General features: G+C 39.4%; 1 protein-coding gene across 1 annotated transcript in view; it reads left to right on the top strand.

Moving 5' to 3' along the window:
• Positions 1-2,772: 2,772 nt before the first annotated feature.
• Positions 2,773-19,516, top strand: part of LOC122398152 (PH domain leucine-rich repeat-containing protein phosphatase 2) — a 97,265-nt gene continuing 80,521 nt past the window's right edge. Inside the window, exon 1 of the mRNA XM_043397814.1 lies at positions 2,773-4,696. Within this exon, the coding sequence (XP_043253749.1) occupies positions 3,029-4,696 (1,668 nt within the window). The 5' untranslated portion in view covers positions 2,773-3,028. The remainder of the gene's footprint in view (positions 4,697-19,516) is intronic.

The raw sequence follows: 19,516 nt of genomic DNA, 5'->3' as shown, positions 1-19,516 counted from the left end.
GCAAACAATTGAGTTAGAAATGAATTAAAATGAATTACAGTAAAACATAATTATAACGAAATTAACTTCGTCTTCATTTGTTTGCCTAGTTTTATAAACAATATATATGTCTTTGTTCTTTAATCGTCTGTTTGAAACGCTCTGTATATTTTTCATCACAAAAACACTGTTCTCTGGTAGAAAATAAATTCTCGAATATCGATGCAATCATTTGTTACTGTTCGTAACTGAATATTTTTAAGCCACCACTTGCAAACGTTCTTCACGTTTTACCGAGCATTGTACCATAGAAAGTAAAAAGAAGTTTTGTTGAGGCATCGAGTGAATTTTGCTTTATACTGCACGAATCTAGCAGGAACGAAATGAACATTGCACGTACATATTGATTTTAGCGATGAATACACGGAAATACGAAGCATCCATTAATATGGCTGATTGTTATTTCATGTCAACGACATTCCTCTGATATTCTGTATTAAACGTATGGAACTGCGCACAGAAATGAATGTAAAATCTGCCCTCGGAATTATTAATAAATACGCAACATTAATTGCACTTGCGATAGTACAAAACATCGACGTTTAATTGAAATTGAATGGACCTGTTTGTGCACCCATACGTTTCCGTGTATATCGAATTACAAAACAATTTTAATTGATACCTTATTAAGGCAAAGGAAGCGTCGACTGAATATATTTCGATCGAATTAAAATCTAAATTTATTCTAAATTTCGTTTAAATGCAATGCAAAATGTTTAAAATTAATATATTAATTTAAAAAATTCTTTCGTAACGCGTAGAAATTTTATTTGAAAACCAGTTGCAGAATAATTTTTGTGCCTCAGATTTAATTTCCATTAAACGGGGAGAATAGAAACAGTGAATGCCTGAGGAAAATTTCGACCTCGTTTCGATGCACGTTTTCTTCAGCAACAATTAAGAGCTACATAATTTCATTTTGAAAAATGAAGATGAAAAATATACAAAGAAATATGTTTCGTAGAAAGTAACGAAGAGAAAATAAAATGTATATGTAAACGCTTATCCAATTTAAATAAATTTTTAAAAAGCATTAGGATTAGTTCTCTATATGGGAAGAAGACCTAAAAAAGAGATCGTAACGTTTAATGCGCGCTTAAAATATGCTTTCTAGCATCCACCCGTTCGAATCTTGTTACTTTCATTTATCTCGTTGAAACTCCTCGTTGCCATCGGTCGGGAAAACATTTTCTTCCATCGGCGTTCCAGTAAGACATTCAAGAAAATATTACACCGTTTATTTTTAGTGCCTTCCGCTCGATGTATTTTATATTACATCGACTCGTTCTGAATTAGAGCGGCATCGTGGATTACGGCTATTGGCGATATTGTCAGCGACGGGTCGATGGTAAATCCCGATGGTTCGAACCACGGTGGAAAAATATCTGTTCCGTAACAATTTTAAATGATATTGCTTCTCTAAACACGCGCGAACGCAACGAGCGGGAATTATCGTTTCCCGAGCTTTCGTATTTATCGAAACGGAAGTAACTCGTGTCTACGAGCTTAATAAAATTAAGGTATTCAAGTAAGGAGATTTACGGGGGATGATCGTTTCGCGGCGAAAAATAAATAATTCGACTCGAAACGCTTGATTCGTTTAAAATTAATTTATCGAAAGGTGTGTATTTTTATATCGTCTCAAAGTACGTCGATTTTCTCGCCGTAAAAATTCGAAAACCTTTCGAGGCACTCGACGAAACCGTGCGTAAAATTTTAGGGACTTTCGACTTATAGTTCTCTTTTAAAAAAATCTCAAAGACGACCCAGTTCTCGGGGGACACTGGCACGAAGAGACCTTTCAGGGAAACGTTTGTATTAAGTATTAAGGTAAACTGCCCGCTAAGAATCTCCAACGATTCATTAATATTGCGTAGAAAACGGTTTCCACAACCGAACGTAGCGTCTAATTATCGTTGCATACCCAGGGGAGAAATTAATGCCTTGCTATTTGCGCAATAAGTTTCCTCGGGTCGGCGACAGTCTCGGTATCTCGCAAAACAATGGTAATTCGTGTCATTGTCTCCCAAGTATCTATCATACCTCTTCAGGGACGCGAAAGGAGGAAAACGGAGGAAGGATCTCTCGTTTTTCGTATTCAGAAGCCTTCTCAATCTTTTTCTTCCTCTTACCTGAGAATTTTTCTTGCTATCTCGTTAACCGTCGATAAATATACAAGGAGCTTCTCAAACCGTCGTTTAACCTTCCGATTTTCCAATAAACCGAGAAACGATCTCTTTAAAGAGACCATCTGTTCCATCAGTAGTTTTGGGACCTGAAAATCTGATATTTGAGACTTTTTTAAAAGATTTACTATAGAACGTCTTTGCTTCGTTTCTCTTGGGCCAATTGGGTCACCCTGTGTAACTAGAAATCGCGACGGAAGGTGCAGAGGCGAGCAGTATCCTCAAAAAGAGGGAAACGCGTCGATTTTGTTGGTTCGAATCACGTATCTCACTTTCTATTTATCTATCGACGGATTCGTTTATCGCCACGTTCGCAAAATTTCTGTACAGACGCTCGTTTACTCTCTGTCTTTCAAAATTGCTTTAATAATCCGCGTCGTTCGACGCATCTGGAATGAACGGTTTATTTTCCGGGAGATTTTCATTCACATTGGAACGAGGGAAATTGCACGATTATAAGCTCAATTCAACGCAGCGATTAATCCTCAGAATTATTTTACCCAGACACTGACGGTTCTTTTCACTTTTACAGACGAACGAGAACACCTCGACAATGTCAAGTTTCTTCTCGCCAACCTCTCGAACGTGGAACTCAATTCCAACGCGAGGACGATGATCGTGTTGAGTCCATCGCCTCCAGTACTCGCCGCCAGAGGGACCGTTTTTCTCGCAAGCGCTCGACCTTCCAATATTCCGGCGTCTAAAGCAGAGTCTGCTAGGATGCCACCTCTTTCCTTTCCTTTTCCATCTCTCGCCAACAGGACCCCACGATCGTAAAATACGGGAACAATCCCGTAATCAGGATGGTGATCGCGAGCGAATCCAGCGTCGAAACCATGTCGAACACGGCGGGCAAGCTGAGAAGGTCCCGCAGATTGTCGTCGACGAGGGGTTTGAAGGTTCGTGGCAGCGCAAACACGGCTGGACAAACGATCCCCCGACAAGATCTCAATCAGAAGCTGGGTCTGTGTCCCATAGTTAGCAGGAACGTGACCGATACAAAGGGACGGCCGGCGATCAATTGGGAATTGAACGAGAGGATCAGCCTGAGCAGCGGTTCCAGCACAGGTCTGTCCGTGAGACCGGACGCCAGGAGGGGCATCGAGTTCAGCGAGAATCGCAAGAAGCCGGATATCGACGCGATCAACGAGAACGGGAACGATCGTCGCGAGAACAGAAACGCGAAGGTGGGTCTGGAACTGATGAACGTGTCGGGATTCCGTCAGGACGCGGAGAAGAAACGTCGTGGCTCGTGGTCGATCGACGTGGACGTGATAGAGCGACCCGACGAGGAGGAGAACGTCATCAAAAGCGACTCGAAGTACGAGATCGGGATACCCGGGGACGGTTCGTCGGGCAGAAAGCAGAAACAGAGGAGGCAGCTGCCTCAGAAATCGACGAAGAACGAGGAGGAGGAGGGGCCGAATCGATGGGGCAGAAAGAAGACGGACAAGACCAACGATTCGATCACCAAGAGGTTGGAGCTGATTCACGAATTGAATCAGAAGATTCTCGCGAATTACGAGAGGTTCCAACAAAAGTCGAAGCGCAAAGAGGGCAAAGACGTGGGCGAAACGGTGTCGAAGGTGCAGATCGGTAGGAGTCGTGCGATCTCGGAGGAGAAGGAACGCAAGAGCAGAACGAAAACGGAATGCGTCGTTAGGAAGTGTCAGGATTCACTGAGGCAACGGAAGCTGGACATCAACAAGTTCACGTTCTCCAAGGATCATTGCGAGAAGGTGGCCGCGTTGGACAAGAAACGATCGACGAAGACCTCGAGATCGAGGATCTGCGATAACGAGAACTTCATCATGGCGGCCAAACCCGGCTTCCAGGACGATAAAGCCAGGACCGTTACGAGATCCGAATGCTCCAGGTCGAGGAAGGACGAGGGAAGATGCCCGAACGACTCGTCGGGGAGGCACGTAGACGCGACGATCAACGGCGAGGATTGTCTGGGGAGCTCCGGATTGTACCCGGAGACTTATTCCAATAGCTGTAACGAAGTGAAAATCGATGACGAGGTGAATCGTACACGAGCAAACAGGGACGAAGGGACTCGCGACACCATCGATCGGGTCGGTAACACCGTGGATGGAAAGGGTGAAGGCGTCGGGGTCGATCAAACAACCCTGGAGAACGAGATCCTGGAGAATCTGGACGAGACCATCGAGAGATTCGATAGCGTCGAGGCGTCGCGGGAGGAGAAGAAGATGGACAGCTTCAGCAGCGACTCGATTCAAAACGATAGCCCTTCGTCGGGGACGAGGAACTCCAAGGTGGCCAGGTTGCAGGAGACCTTCAATTCCTCGTGGGACTCGGGGGTCGGCGTGGACGTGGGCACCGGGAGTGGCTGGGTCAGGATACACACGGGGATCGAGAGCAGCCTCGTCTATCTTACTCTGGACACCACCGCTAAAGACGTCTGCAGGGACATGCTGTTAGGAGACGACTTGTCTCTGTTTATTCAGGTAAACCATCGCCCGGAACCTTCGTTAATTATTTACGGGGTGGAAGGGCTCTTTCTACGTCTATGGGGCTCGCGAATTTTTTATCTTCGACGTCTTGGCTTTGGAAATTGGAGCGATATTTGGAAAGCTAGCGAGCAGTTGCTTTTATCGGCTTCCTCTTTATTCATTTACCGGGTTCTATAGCCAAGAATCCTCCGACGTTTTGGATCGCGATGAAACAGTCTTCGAGATCAAAGGTCCTGGGAGATTGGGAGCATTCAGAGGCTGAAGGAACATGTAAATTTTAGCATAATTGAATTCTTTTTATTCATACAGGGTGTTTGGCCTCTCCTGAGAAAAATTTTAATAGGAGATTCTAGAGACCAAAATAAGACGAAAATCAAGAAATTTGTTGATTTAGGCTTCGTTCAAAAGTTATTAACGTTTAAAGTTCCATATCGACCAAACAATTTTTCGACGTAAAAAACAAATTTCAAATCGTTCTGAAAAAATTATTTTTGGTTGCTATCATTGTGGTCCTTCCCTTGTCAGTATTCTGGAATTTGATCAATTTTACAGTGCCTCTCTCGATAACGTTCACATCAAGGACCCCCGAGCGAACGTTAACGAGGGATCGTTGTACATTCTTTCTCTCTGCCGTTCTTTTCACGTCTATTATACTCTGGATATCGCTGCTGAAGACGTCTGCAGGGACAGGCTGTTAGACTTGTCTGTTTATTCAGGCACGCTCCGAACTTCCGCGGCTAATTATTCATTTGATTTACGACGCAAAGGTTACGTGCTGAACCTAACGAGGGAGTCGGACATACTAATGAGGAATGTTCAGCGACGTCACACCGCCTGTATGATGAACGACTGGCGTCTCGGATGTCTTTGGACTTTGCCTCGCGAACGCGACGGGATCTCGATGAATAATTTCGTGACGAAACGATCTCTTTTTTTTCTTTGAAAAAATTTGGCTCCATCGGTCTCACATTATACCGGAGGGCTTAATATATTTGGAAATTTGTAAAAAGAATTTATTTCGTTGATTATTTGGGTTATACTCAGGATTGCAGAATCGATTATCTATCATTTTAATGTATTTCTAAATTTCTTCCCTAGTATTTCTTAACAATATGAAACTTAATTAAAGAATATTTACAAAATTAATTTCCTGTCCTGTGATAGGGACTGTAATCGAATCTCTAGCCCCAGATAATCAAATAAATGAATTGGGGTTGCTCGTAACGATTAGTTTTAGGGGTTCGTTGGCGACTAATTTCCAAAACAGAGATACCAGAGGGTGCCTCGGTGAAGTAATCTTCGACGTTTCGGTGAACGCGAAACGAAGCGAGACGCGATAAGAAGGCACGATTCGAGAGAAAGATGAAAATGGGCAAAAAACGAGGATCACCCTCGCGAAAAGAGACGCGAACAGGGAAGAGAAATGCGGGGAAAAAATGCCAGGGGTTTCAACGGAATATCCCCCTCAGGCTTTATCGCGTGCTCGAGCATTAACGACGTCTGCGACAGAGCGAACCGGAAATCCTGGCGAACCACAAGATCCCTCTGTGAAGGGATAAGTCGCGCGATTTCGTTTCGTCATTTTTGCGAGACCCGTACAGAGAGGCTATCGTTCTCTCCGCGAACAAAGGGCAAGTATAATTTACAGTCGCGGTCATCCTCGATGAAAGGAAGCCTGAATTTACTTAGAACTGTTGAAACAAGGCCCGCAGTACGCTCGAATCATCCCCGTGCTTACTAACGAACTAGAATATATTCTTTGGAGGACTTTGTTTTATATTAACTTCGTTTATTCGGTTAACTGAAATACGAGTCGTTCACTTATCCGGGGAATGTTGTAAAATCATATAATTAACCTCGATGGTCAACAATTGCTGGGGGAAAAAAATCATATTCAATATACAGTGTGTCTCGCGAATTATGTCCATTCAAATATCTTCGAAAGTGTTCATGGTTATTTCAGAAAAGTTCAATATGTCATGAAAACTTCAAATTCTCATTTATAAACAAACTCGATACTAGAATTAACTCCGTTTCGGTTAACTGAAATATGACTCGTTCAATTATCCGGGTAATACCGTAAAATCGTATAATTAATGCGTAAACAAATATAAAATAACGTATTAAACAGCTGTCCAAACTTAATACAAGTTCGAAAGCCCCATGGAAATTTTCTTAACAATGAATCTTAGCGACAAGTAAATCCACGGTCGAAAATAAATAGAGAATAGAAAATGTACAATAAAATGGACTCCAACGGCCGAAGGGTTTGAAACAGTAGCTATTTTCGTTCCCGAAAACGTCTCGCGTTATCAAAACTACCAAAAATTCAATATCGTCGGTGGCCATAATTCCGATAACAAAACGACCCACGGCGTGGAACACTTTGTTCGTCGGATGTTCTTGCAGATTTCCTGTTTCGGGGAGTCTGTATGTTCGAGATAGGGGTGGTATTTGTAAAGCAATGCAGACTCGAGTTGCTTTTATTAACTTTCTCTTTATACATTTACCGGATAGCATGTATATTGGAAACGTGATCGTTCTGAATCTCCGATAACCAATAACATCCACCTCCCACGCGTTTCGGGTCACGTTAAAACAGATATTCAACGAGATTAAAGGTACCGAAAGATGGACGTATTCGAATACGGAAAGTTGGGCCGCGATTTGATTCGTTTCAACGGCGAGAAAAATTTATTTCCCACTCTCGTTTAGATTCTGTTTATTATAGATAAACTTTCTCTACGCGAACTTCTTTTGCTTATCGACTAATCTTCACCAGAATGCTTGACTTGCCTCCGATACTTTGATAAAAGATAAATAGTTTCATTATAAATTGAATATCGTCATCCGACACGCCGTTCTCCTTTTACAAATCCGACGGTCGACTCTGGGAAACGACGAGTGCTCTGGCGAATGCATTGGCGGCGCAACAAGAATCATCGATCAAACGGGCGTGTAGTCGTGTATCTTCGAAATCGATTTTGCCCGGATACGATAGCAATTTATTATACATTTTCGACCCGTGTTCGCAGGTAGAACCACCTGGGTAACGCTTTACGACTTCCTGGCCTTCCCGAGAGTCAAAATGATAAGAAACGAAGCTCGATTCCTTTTCTTCCCCGAGGAAACAAATCCTTTTCCCTTCGGTGGTTTTCAAAGTGGTTGAAATCTGTTTGTTGATCTCATTCTACTTTTGATTCTTCCGTGAACGCTATCGCGGAATTGTTTTAAGAAAAATCTTAAAATCCTGCAAGGTAGATGGTTCGAGCAGATTTCTTTAGCAAACATCGAGGGGGTGCAAATATTTGCGATACAGACTGTGCATTGGCGTCTCAGCGATCGAAAGGGTGGAACGGGAACAGTGTTTTAGTGCGTAGCGTTGGAAGCAACGACCGGGATTGGAACGTAAAAGCGTAAAAAGGGGGTTCGAAACGCGGGGATTCACTGTGGGGGTTGCTTGCCTTTCTCATCCCGGCAAACCGATTTTGTTACGCCGAAACTTTTCCCTCCCTTTCCGCGGACGGGCGAAGAGCGACCTTGTATAATGAGTACGACGTGGCCTGGCTTCTCAAAGATAACGAGGTACGCGCCAGTAATCAAAGGAGGCTGAGGCCTTAAATAGCAGGCAACCTCTTGAAAGAAGCTCCGGATGCAACTAACGGGGGTACTCGAGTGGCTCGGCGCCTATGTACAGACGGTCACAATAATGACACTGATGGACTTCGGTCTTTTTATCCGGGTTTTTTTTCCTCCCCTTCTTGCGCGCACAAATGAATTTTCTCGATGTACAGGAAGTTTCGTGCGCCGCCAACCGAGATACTTATCGGTGAACGTAAAAAAAACGAAAGATTCCATCTTCTTGTCGAACGGTAGCCATTTTGAGCTCCCTTGTCTTTTCCAAGAAGTCCAATATGTAGTAAAGCTTGAAATTTTCATTTATAAACACTCGGTACTAAAATTGACTTCATTTCGGTTAACTGAAATACGACTCGTGCAGTTATGCGGGAAACACTGTAAAATCGTGTAATTACTGCGTGAATCTTGTCAGTAAACACTCGTGAGGGAAAAAGGATATTAAATTTCGAACGTTCAACCCTCTAAATTGAAAATAACTTCCATTTTTCACCAGATTCCTTTTAAATAACAATTACAGTACAATGTCCGCGTTCCTTTTGCGTTTAATCGTTGGAAAAAACTGCTGGATCACGGTGACCGCGAAAAAAAGGTTTAATAATTATTGGAATTCCATCTGCGAAATGAGGGAATAAAAGGCGACATGGCCCCGGCCATTTATCTGTATTATTCGTGCGTCTGATATCTAAATGAACCCCTTTTTGCGCCGCGCGAAACTAAATCGAGGTTGCTCGTTTTGCCCAGACTCGGGCTGCTTTTTCACCCGTTAAAGGGCCGACGTGACGGATATTTTTAAGATCATTTGTTATCCAGATTAAGCGCCCGAAACGCTGACGCTTTTTACACACCCGAAGGGACGGCTGCGCAGACGCTCGTTCCCTTCACACTGGCCGAATTAACGGGGGACTCTTTTTACCGAAAGATTGATTGCAGAGTAATTAAGAAATCGACCCCCGAATTTGAAGAATTTTTTTGTTAGCCATCAGTCATTCCACTGGACAAAAGCAGCATCCGGTTCGAAAGGGATCGAGTCAGTTCCGGTTTCTTTTTCCACCTTATTCAGGACTGTTTTTCACTGCAAAATCTAGATTTTCTTTTGCAATATCAAATTTAAAGAGATAATTGTCTCTCGAAAATCAAGGAAATTCTTACCAAATTTAAAATTACAAAAATGCAAATATTATTGATTATAAATTGATTTATAGGATTTTGAACTAGAAGCATCAGAAAATGTTTCCCGTCGTATTTAAATTTCCCAAAATATAAATATTACATTCAGAATGAATTATCGACAAAACGGATAAATTCACATCGAATTCGAAGTTCGAAGACGTAAATTATTATCCTGCAATTTCAACGGAATTCCCCACGCAAAATTAACGCTTCGACTTACACCGTTGCTCGGTATTCTCGCACTCTGACAGTGCATTTCGAGGTTTTGACAGACCTGACGCGTCAAGCTCATCCGTCATGCTCGCGCGACGCTGGAAGATAGGCGTTAGGTACTTGCGAACTTGCGTTTCACCGCAATCGTGACGTACTTTTCCTTCATTTGGACATGAAATTCGTCAGCGAGCAGACATGCCGTTTCGCCCGGCCGTTCTATTGCTCTTTTATGACGCGAGTTGATAAAATTGTCAGCCGGGAAAAAGAGAGTTTCGAAACTGGGAAATGTCACGGAACGCGACTGGGCCGTAGTTTAAAAACAAAAATTTCTATCCGAAAAACCGACTCTACCTGGGATTACGTAATAAAGGAATAAAATAATTACTCGTCGGAGAAGTTTCTAGTGAATATTCGAATGGGTGAAAAATTTCTTGGCCAAATAGGTCACGTGACTTTGTTATTCCAAAAGACAATGGCCGTCGTTGTTTCTTCGATCCCTTTGTGTATGTAGATTTTTGTAAACTTCTTTTTATCCTTTACTCGTATGCAAAATATGATGAGCAAGAAAAAGAAATGCATAATGCAAACTGGATTTTTGTATACCTTTGAATGCATAACAAAATTTTTGTTTCTCTTATATATTACTTCTTTTTATACTAAAGCTTTTGTACAAAGTAATAATAATAATAGTAATACTAATAATGAATGAAAAGAGATTCTAGAATTTTAGATTTTGGTATAGTGCCTTTTTTAAAATTGATATTTATTCAATTTTTCTATTATATTTCCAATTATAAATTCATTCAGATTTAAAAGCTTGCTTCGTTCGAAAAACAACAGATTCGCGCGAAGAGAAATTACATTAATAATTGATATCTCTTGGGGAAAGTCACAGAATGTTGCAAGCAATTTCCTGAGGTAAGGAATTGAAATTTATGGCCCGAGCCAGCGTGTGTGTGTGCATTTGAAGTTTCAACCATAGTTGCAAGGGGTTGTTTCAAAGGAAATTTCGGGAACTTGGTCTCGAATAATTTAATCGACGTAGCAAACCGATTATTTAAACAGCCTTTCGATTCGTGTCTCGTTATTAATGTATATCAATGGTCTCAACGTATAATTTTGTACCAAATACAACGAGCATAAACGACCATTCGGCTTTCAAGGGAATTTTCTCCGCGACGCCATTGAGTTCTGATAAATTCGTTACAAAAATGGCCCGGACGACAAAAGTCGAGCGCAGAGACGGAATAAAAGCCATTCGCGGTAAACAGCGGCACTGAATTGGACGGAAACGAGGCATTTATCAAGTATTAAGAAAAGTGTTTCGAATGGAGGGATCGATGAAAGAGTTTCCGCGACTTTCGAGCCGATTCGCTCGTCGATCGAGCTTTGAGGATTTCTCGTCCCCGCCGTGGCCTCGGCCGTGCCAGGGTGAAATTAATTAAAAAATAACGAGTTTTTCAATCAATTGAACCGACCAGCCGGTGGGTGGGGATCGCAGTTCGTGATTTTCACCGAACGAGAGTGAATCGCGAACACGCCACTGAGATAAATCACGGCCTCGCGTTTAATCGCGACGTCTATATTGATTACACGTTTGCCCGTAACGTCAACAGACTGAAATTAAATAACATTTCGAGGAGAATAACGGGGAATATCCGTTTTGCGGATCTCTGGAGTCGCGTCACGATCAAATTTCTCTCCAGCTTATAATAACAATTGGCGCGTGGAAAATTCTATGAGATTAGATTTGAAAATAAACATTTCAGAAGCGATGGATAAACACTCTTTGGTCTGATTTAAAATAATCTAGTTCCCAGAAGAAATTTCAAAATTGAGAAAAAATTTTTGTTCGGTGTTATAATCGTTCTCGAGAGTCCCAGTAATTATTCCATAATTAATCCAAAAATTATTGGACTCTCGAGAACAGTTATGATATTATGAATTATCTTTTTCAAAATTGCTTTTGGGAGCAAAGTTATTTTATTTTACATCTCAAGGGCGTACCAATATTAACAACTGTTAACACTGTCTGTTTAATAACGTTATAATTCGGTAAAAAAGAATTGTTTGCTTTGTTGGAATCATTTATTTTGAAGGTATTCGATTTGGAGCAAAATGTAGGGCGATTTTTGGGACACAGTGCATCGGAGAATCCGTTGAATTCGGCTAATGTTCGGTATTTCGGGTCAAAATTCTTGAAACCCGAGAATTCGAGAGACGGACGGTTAACTCGCGTGCGAACTTGCTCCTCACTTATGTAATTAAACACCTGTTCGCTCCGTGAACCGGTCAGTCACGTATTATAAACTGCTTCCTTTGTCACAGTTTCGCAGGTGGAACACACCTGTTTCCATGGCGCCCTGCAACTTGGTACCACAGTCGACCATTTAAGGAAAACAACCAAAACCTTTTACGAAAATACATATTACAATGACTATGCAACACTCAAAGTAGAAATACCATATTTCTTACATAAATTAAAAATATCAAGCTACACTTGAAATTTGATCAAATCAAAAGAATTATTTTCAAAATTTATTTTAAAAATCTTTATTTTTACTGAATTGTTGTTGATAAATTTTAAATACACACAAAGTAGAATATGAAAATTGTTTCATTAGTGTATATTTAAAGTTCCTAAAAACAATACAGTCTAATGTATTGTACAACAGTTGAAAAAACGTCCCCTTTGTATTATACATACAGAAAATCAGAGAACATTTATTTTACAAAATCTTCCAGTAAAACGAAATTTCGAATATATTAAAAATCATTATATTCTGGCACAAAATGGTCGACGTCTACATTTTTTACTCGTACGTGTAAATTCACCCCTTTTCGAATCGTACCATAGGTTTGGAAGTGTCCAATAACTTCCTCCGAGTAAAATAGATCGGAGTAAATAAATACTCGTCGCTGTCGTCCAGATTACAGCTTTCATAAAAATCGTAAAGTTGCCCGCCGGTTCGGCCTAGCGCGAAGTGCCCTTTGACGAAGCGATCGTGACTTTATCGCGGACCATTAAACGGAATATTTCGTTCTCTCTAACGTTCTCCAGCCCCCTCCATCCGCCATTGGAAGCGTGCAATATAAAAAGGTACGGCCTTTTAAAAAAGGGGCAATCGTGTAGCGACGTCACATGTCGTAAAGCAACAATCGTTAAATAACGCCAGACCGTAAAAAAAGACTCGTTAAACGCGACAGCTCGTAAATTGCTCCTCGCGAGCAGGCCGACAACGTTTCAAAGTTGCAGTCGGGGAAGTGAATTTTTTCCGCGAGGAAACTGGCTGGGGAATCAAAGTTTGGGGTAGATTTATCGATATCAATTCTGATCTTCGTCCTAAAATGGCGCGTAAATAAATTTACTTATTTGGCATTTGGGTAAATTGGATCGAGCAAACTACTCTGATGTGGCGAAAATTAATTCTCAATTAACTCTTTTGGTTAGAGTTTTCTATGGCATTGAAATCACCAGAAAACTCAATAATAATACTCTGTAATAGTTATAATATTTCTCTACCTGACAATTTCACCTAACGTGTTATTTGCTCCGTTGTTTGAATATAAAATTGTTGCGTCACCGCGTCTTCGTGGGATTCAAAATAGGCAACTATATTAGGTTGATGATTAATTAAGCGAGAGCGAGGCGTCATTTGGAATTCGAGCCAGTCGACGATATAAATTATTCAATATTCCTCTAAAATTATATCAAGCTAGTTTTAACGCAGGAATTATTCACCCGAGCTCGAGATACTTTGGACGAAATTATCGATAAAGCGTCTTTCGGGGACAATTATAAATTAATGTCGAAATAGATTTCGTTCGAACCGTCTATCTAAATAATCACGTTTTCTGCAATTAACGTCAACGATTTTGTCATTTCTGTCAGAGATTATTTAAACGAGAAATATTCTCGTAAACCTTATAATTATTCCACTGGGAAAGATTTTTCATTGATTGGTACCAGTAATGTCTCGATTATTGCAAGAGAATGAGGACCAAAAATTACTATAAAATTATTATAACTATGTCAATTAAGGGATCGTATGGTTCATATTCGCGAGGCGTTCGAAGATCGTTCTTGGCGATCGAGCGAAATCACCATGGCGAACCTAGATACGTCCACGTGCTGGACGTTTATAATGAGTTTTGTTAATTACGAGCGAGCTTCCGAAGGGATACAGGCAGCCTAGTTTCTCTCGTGCGGTCCGGCGAATCGATAATGTCGTTTCCATCGAACGAAAATAAGGCTTTCACGACGTTAACGAGGATTTTAAAGCTAAAACCGTCCGGATCGTTGGATTCATTCTTTTCGCGCCAATTTCACCTCCGATTCTGCCCTTTCCGCCTCTTGTCTTCGTTTCGCGCGCTCGATAACTTGCTCGCAGTCATTCTTCCCTCCCTCGATCGATCGATCACTCGTCCTCCGTTCTCTGAATCCTTTGTGACGAGACGATTGATCCAGATCGTGGCGATTTCTCCAAAATGCACAGTGTCAAAGCTCACACGTCAGAGAGATATTCGCCTTTCCACGCATATGTTTGCTGAACATATTGCAGGCAAGTTTAGAGCAACATAAATATATTTTATATTGTTGATTATACGAATACAAATAATAAATGGAAAATATACAAATTACATTTAAATATGAATTATATTCAATTTTATTAATAATTACAATAATAATTTTTTGTATAATTTATATTTCATAAGAATTTTAATGTAATCAATTTAAAACTATCGTTATTGTTAATTTTTATTATTAAACTCTGGGTTAGGTCTGGGTTAGGAAAACATTGAATCATTCAAACTAAACTTTTAAAAAATTCAATAAAAATCAAATATTTACAACCACAGTATTTAATTAAAAAATAATTCATTTAAGAATATAAAACTGTTTAATAATTCTGAGACAGATTTTCACTATCTATTACAAAATATCAAGCATTTTAGATTGAATTTGTATGATTCATCCCATTCGCGAAGTAAAATGGTTCTATTATTTATTCAATTAAGGCATAGAATATTTTTTCCAAAAACACACGATCTCTGAAGCTTTTCTTTCGTGAATCTGTCTATAGCTTTTGACTATGCAGAATTTTGCTATTAAAATTCTCTCCAGCTTAATAAATTTCGATCCACTAATCGACCAGAGATAATTAAACGAAACAACGGAATTTTCAACGAAGTAACGATAATCAGAACATCGATTAGGCGCGCGTAGATTGTTATTGCAAAATAATCAACGATATTCGAGTTAAAATCGCGTCGCGTTGCACAGAGTGTTGCGATACAATAGAAACGAGGCGTTTAATTCGGTAATTAACGAGCACGATAAAACAGTAATTATACTGCAATTGTTGTTGATAATTACAGTATTAAATATCTGTCATCGGACACTGTATCATTTGTACACCGTTAATCCTCCCGCACGTTGGCGATAATTACAATCGAATTGTTTCTAAATGATTTCAAAGCACTATTTTTCTAAACGAACGAAACGCTGATTAATCAACGAAAAGTTTTAAACAATATTCGTAACTGAACTTTGCGTTCTTCGACGGTAATTGAATCGAGTTCCAAGGAGCGACGAGATAAAACGCGAGCCATTAGAAATGAAAGGATGTTCTGAAAAGACGCATTACTTTTTATCCCTTCTGAAAGGCATAAAATAACACGAAATGTTCTCGTAATGAAGCGACAGCAAATAACGCGAGCACGGGTCGCCCGTAATACGACGACGATCCCTCTCAAAGGAGCCGGATTTTTGTAATGAAAAATGTAATTGTGCAGAAAGGATGGGAAAAATGGTAAACAATCGTTGATACAGTTCCGTGCCGTTTGCTAAATGCAGACGTTGAATAAAAACGAGGAACATTTTTCCGCTTTGAGATCGCGTTTTCTATTAAGAAATTTAATCGAAAGAAACAAAATAAAGATCTATCCAACTGCAGCGAAAATTATTGATAATTATGAATTATTAAATTTATGAATCTATGCAAAATGATATATTTACAGGTTTTAATTGGAAGAAAATTTAAGTAATAAAAAGTATTACTGTTTTTTTTACTGTAATTTTGTAGGAATATAACAACCGTTGGAGAATCTTTTACACAAAAAAAAAATTAAATATTTTCATTGATTAATCCGTTGTCGTTTTCTGCTTTTATAAAAAAGTGTCTGTCCTGTCTATTCGCTCGATTTTAATTAAAGGGTTCGTGTAATAAAATTCAATTATTATAGCAAAAAATAATAAAAAAGAAACTGATAATGTAATTTATTATAAAAGTGGAGTCGAGCATTCTGTAGTTATTTCACTCGTCTAATTTTTGTTGACCTCGGTATTTGCACGTGCTTTACTTTTACGTAAAGAAAACTGCGATAGCTTTGGAAAAGAGAATGGAGAAAATTAATTTCAGTAGAATGGAAGGGTCAAGGGTCGCAGTTCTCCTTTTCAAAACTCATTATGGTCTCGTGAGATTTTTTATTGGCTCATATTTGAATAAAAAATTTTATACTAGAATTTCAATTACAGAGTGAAATTTATATTATATATAATTATTGGAGATTTAAACTCCAATTTTCTTCTGTAATGTAGACACTGAAAATTTCGATTATAGCGTCTTGTGTTTTAGGCAAATTATTTCAGCGTGAAACGTAATTCTATTTTAAAATATAAATTTCAATTTTCTAACATAATATAGAGGCTAAACATTTAGATTACAGCGTTTCGTGTTTTAGAGGCAGCGTTAGTTTAGAGTGTCCTTTCATCTAGCGTCCGGGGAACGTGTTAGTTTTAAGTTACGTTAGAGGATCAGTTTTGTCTTGTGGGAAACAAGTTTGTGTGGGGCGGGTAAGAGAATACCTTTTAGAAAATGAATAATCGAGAGCGAACGATGGCAACGAGAAGCGTGTGAAAATTTACGTGTGCCTGGAAATTCGAAAAGCAGTTTATAAAATTATATAAGTACCTAAACATTTCCTATAACGCCGTGCTTCTCTGACAATTAGCTAATCCAAATAACAGGTGAAACTTTTGAAACACACATAGTTTCGACACAAGAATTGTTTTAACTTAAAATTTGGAATATAAATTATGATATTATATCCCAGTCATATATCGAGTCATATACATAGTCATGAATCGAGTTTTTTAAGCCAATCCATGAAAAGTAACGTAGTTGACATTTCGAGCTAGAACTTCGAATTATTTTGTATCAAAAAAATAATTCCGAGACCAATTTTCACAAAAATTGCAAGCTATCGATCAAATAGTGTTTTTTTCTGAAAGAACGAGCAAGCAATACCGAGTACAGTGCGTATAAATCACCGTTTTCTATCAAGTACACCGAATCGTGATTGAAATTGTCCTCGAAATTTAGCAATTCGAATGGGACCGCAAATCCGCAATAACAGCGTCGAAAATCCATACTGATTGTGAGCGTCCGCGACGCTGAAAGGTCTCCAATCAATTCATCGAAGGTATACAGAGAAACGGCCACCGAAATAACGATGGTTTTAATGACCCTTCATTAAAGACCTTTTGCACGCGGCTCTGTGAAGAGAAATTCAGAGAGAATTCGCGCCATTTGTTTTCGTACGTAGTCCGACGATCGACACACGCGACAATACGTTTCCAAGTTGACAGGTCGGATCGTTGGACGAAATCGAATCGACCGATCGGAAAATGGATGATGGAACGAAGAATCTTTTTTCGCGAAAAGCTACTTCTCGCGAAGCTTGGCTCGCTCGCAATATCCCGTTTCTTTGGAGATGAGATTTTGGCGGATGGAAGGATCTCCAGCTTTTCGTGTTTGAAAAGAATTTTCGTCCCGGTTCCCGGAATTCTATTCCGGCAAAAAGAACGTCGCGTTGGAATAATAGCAACCGCAATAACAGATTTCGGGGGGAAAATTCGTACGTCGGTGAAATAAAATACTCGTTCGTCGGCAATAGAAAACTTACGATCGAGAACAAAATATTTTATCAAATATACAGTATGTTCGGCCATCTCTGGGGAAAATTTTAATGGGAGATTGCCAAAATAAGACGAAAATCAAGAAACGTACGAATGGTATAGTATTGTTCGGATTATCTGGCACCTGGTTATCCGAATCACTATAATAGAAGGTGGACAAACTCTTCGGCGAAATTAAAAAATTTCAAATCGTTTTACAAAAATTATTTTTCGTTGCAGGGGTCGATTACAATCATTTTTGGTCATTACACATACTCCCGAATTCCTACACACTTTCGAGAAAAAAATTCCTTACCGAAAATTGAATGTCTGACCATATATAAAACTTTTCCCTGAAATTTCAAGCGTATCTTTAAAATGTCATAACTCCTGAACAGATTGGATGATTTTAATGTTTAAAAAAGCAAACAACGCGTATTTTAGTGAAGAATATGTAGAAATTCTAAAAACATTGAAAACGTTGTTTCTTGACCCCGTAAAGTGAGAAAAACCCCATAAAAATAATCCAATTTTCAAACAGCCATAACTCCTACAATAGTGAATATATTTAAATGAAACTTTTTTCTGAAGTAGAGCTCATTGGTACCTATAAAAAAATATTAGACAACTTTTCCATGAGGCGTCAAACAAAATGACTAAAAATCAGAAATGGATCTAAGAAAAATCAACAGGGGGAAAATTTCAATTCGTTCTGAAATAAGTTTTTTCGCTTGCGGGGGTCAATTAAAATCATTTTTGATTGTCCTACGGACTTTCTAGAAAAAAATTCAATATACTGAATATTGAAAAATTTTGTGATAAATAAACGTGAAGATTTTAATAATATTCTAAAGAAAAGTGTATAAATATATTAGATTTAAGAAAAAATATGCTTTCAATCGAGTAATTAGTTTGCTTTGGAGGAGGGAAATGTTTACTTGGAGGAAATTTTAGGTTCTTGTTTATTGAGATAAATTTTATGATAGTTGGTGCGTGTTTTTGAAGTTAGATTATTTTTTCTTTCGAAGTCTGTATTATCGGAGCCAAATTTGAACGACGGATGGTTTAACGTAGCTTAGAGACAAATCCTCATTAGATCGGACTCTATATTGAGCGTGGCGAGGACACTCGCTCGCCTTCAACGAGGATGCGCTTTTATGGCAATTTGGGTATACAGCTACACGAGCTTTGTCGGCGATGATAGTGGCTCCAAAGGAAATTACGCTGAATTGCTGAACTTAGGAGAAAGGGAATAATCCACGGTTGCGTCTCTAGAGTATTGCAGGAACTGCAGTCGTCTCTACATATAGACAGCCTTTATGTGCACGCGTCTGTTCGTTGTCACACGAATGAACAATGCTTATTGCCTTTTGTTTCATTCGTAGATTTCGGAATTTACCTAACGAGGACCCAACACGCGTCGCGAAACATTTTTCTCTGGTCCGTTGCAATACTTTGCCTCACTTCGAATGAAAATTAACTGAAAATATTAGTTATTTATCAACCCTTTGCAGGCTCGTAGCTTTGTAGGTATTTATACGTTTTTGTGGAGAAAACAGTAGTTTTTTATTTATGGAAGTCGCAAAGTTTTTGTAGCTTTATACAACAGAGAGCTCGTCAGAAGAGAAGAAAAGTCCAATATTTGTGAAAAAAGAAAACCACATGGAAGCTTATTTGCTTTGTGAATCGGTCCGTTACTTTTCCTTTGAAAATATTGGATTTTGCTTTTCTTTCAAAGACTTTACCCTCCTTTTTATTCGGGAATGCCAGTGGTCGTTTATTGTAAGTTTCTTACTTGATTGGCTTGGTTAACGAGTTTGACCATCGCTCGA

The sequence above is a fragment of the Colletes gigas genome, unplaced genomic scaffold (genome assembly GCF_013123115.1).
Source record: "Colletes gigas isolate AHSC1104 unplaced genomic scaffold, ASM1312311v1 Colletes_gigas_Sc00011, whole genome shotgun sequence".
In the NCBI taxonomy this organism is placed as follows: domain Eukaryota; kingdom Metazoa; phylum Arthropoda; class Insecta; order Hymenoptera; family Colletidae; genus Colletes; species Colletes gigas.
This window is presented reverse-complemented; position numbering and strand designations above follow the sequence as displayed.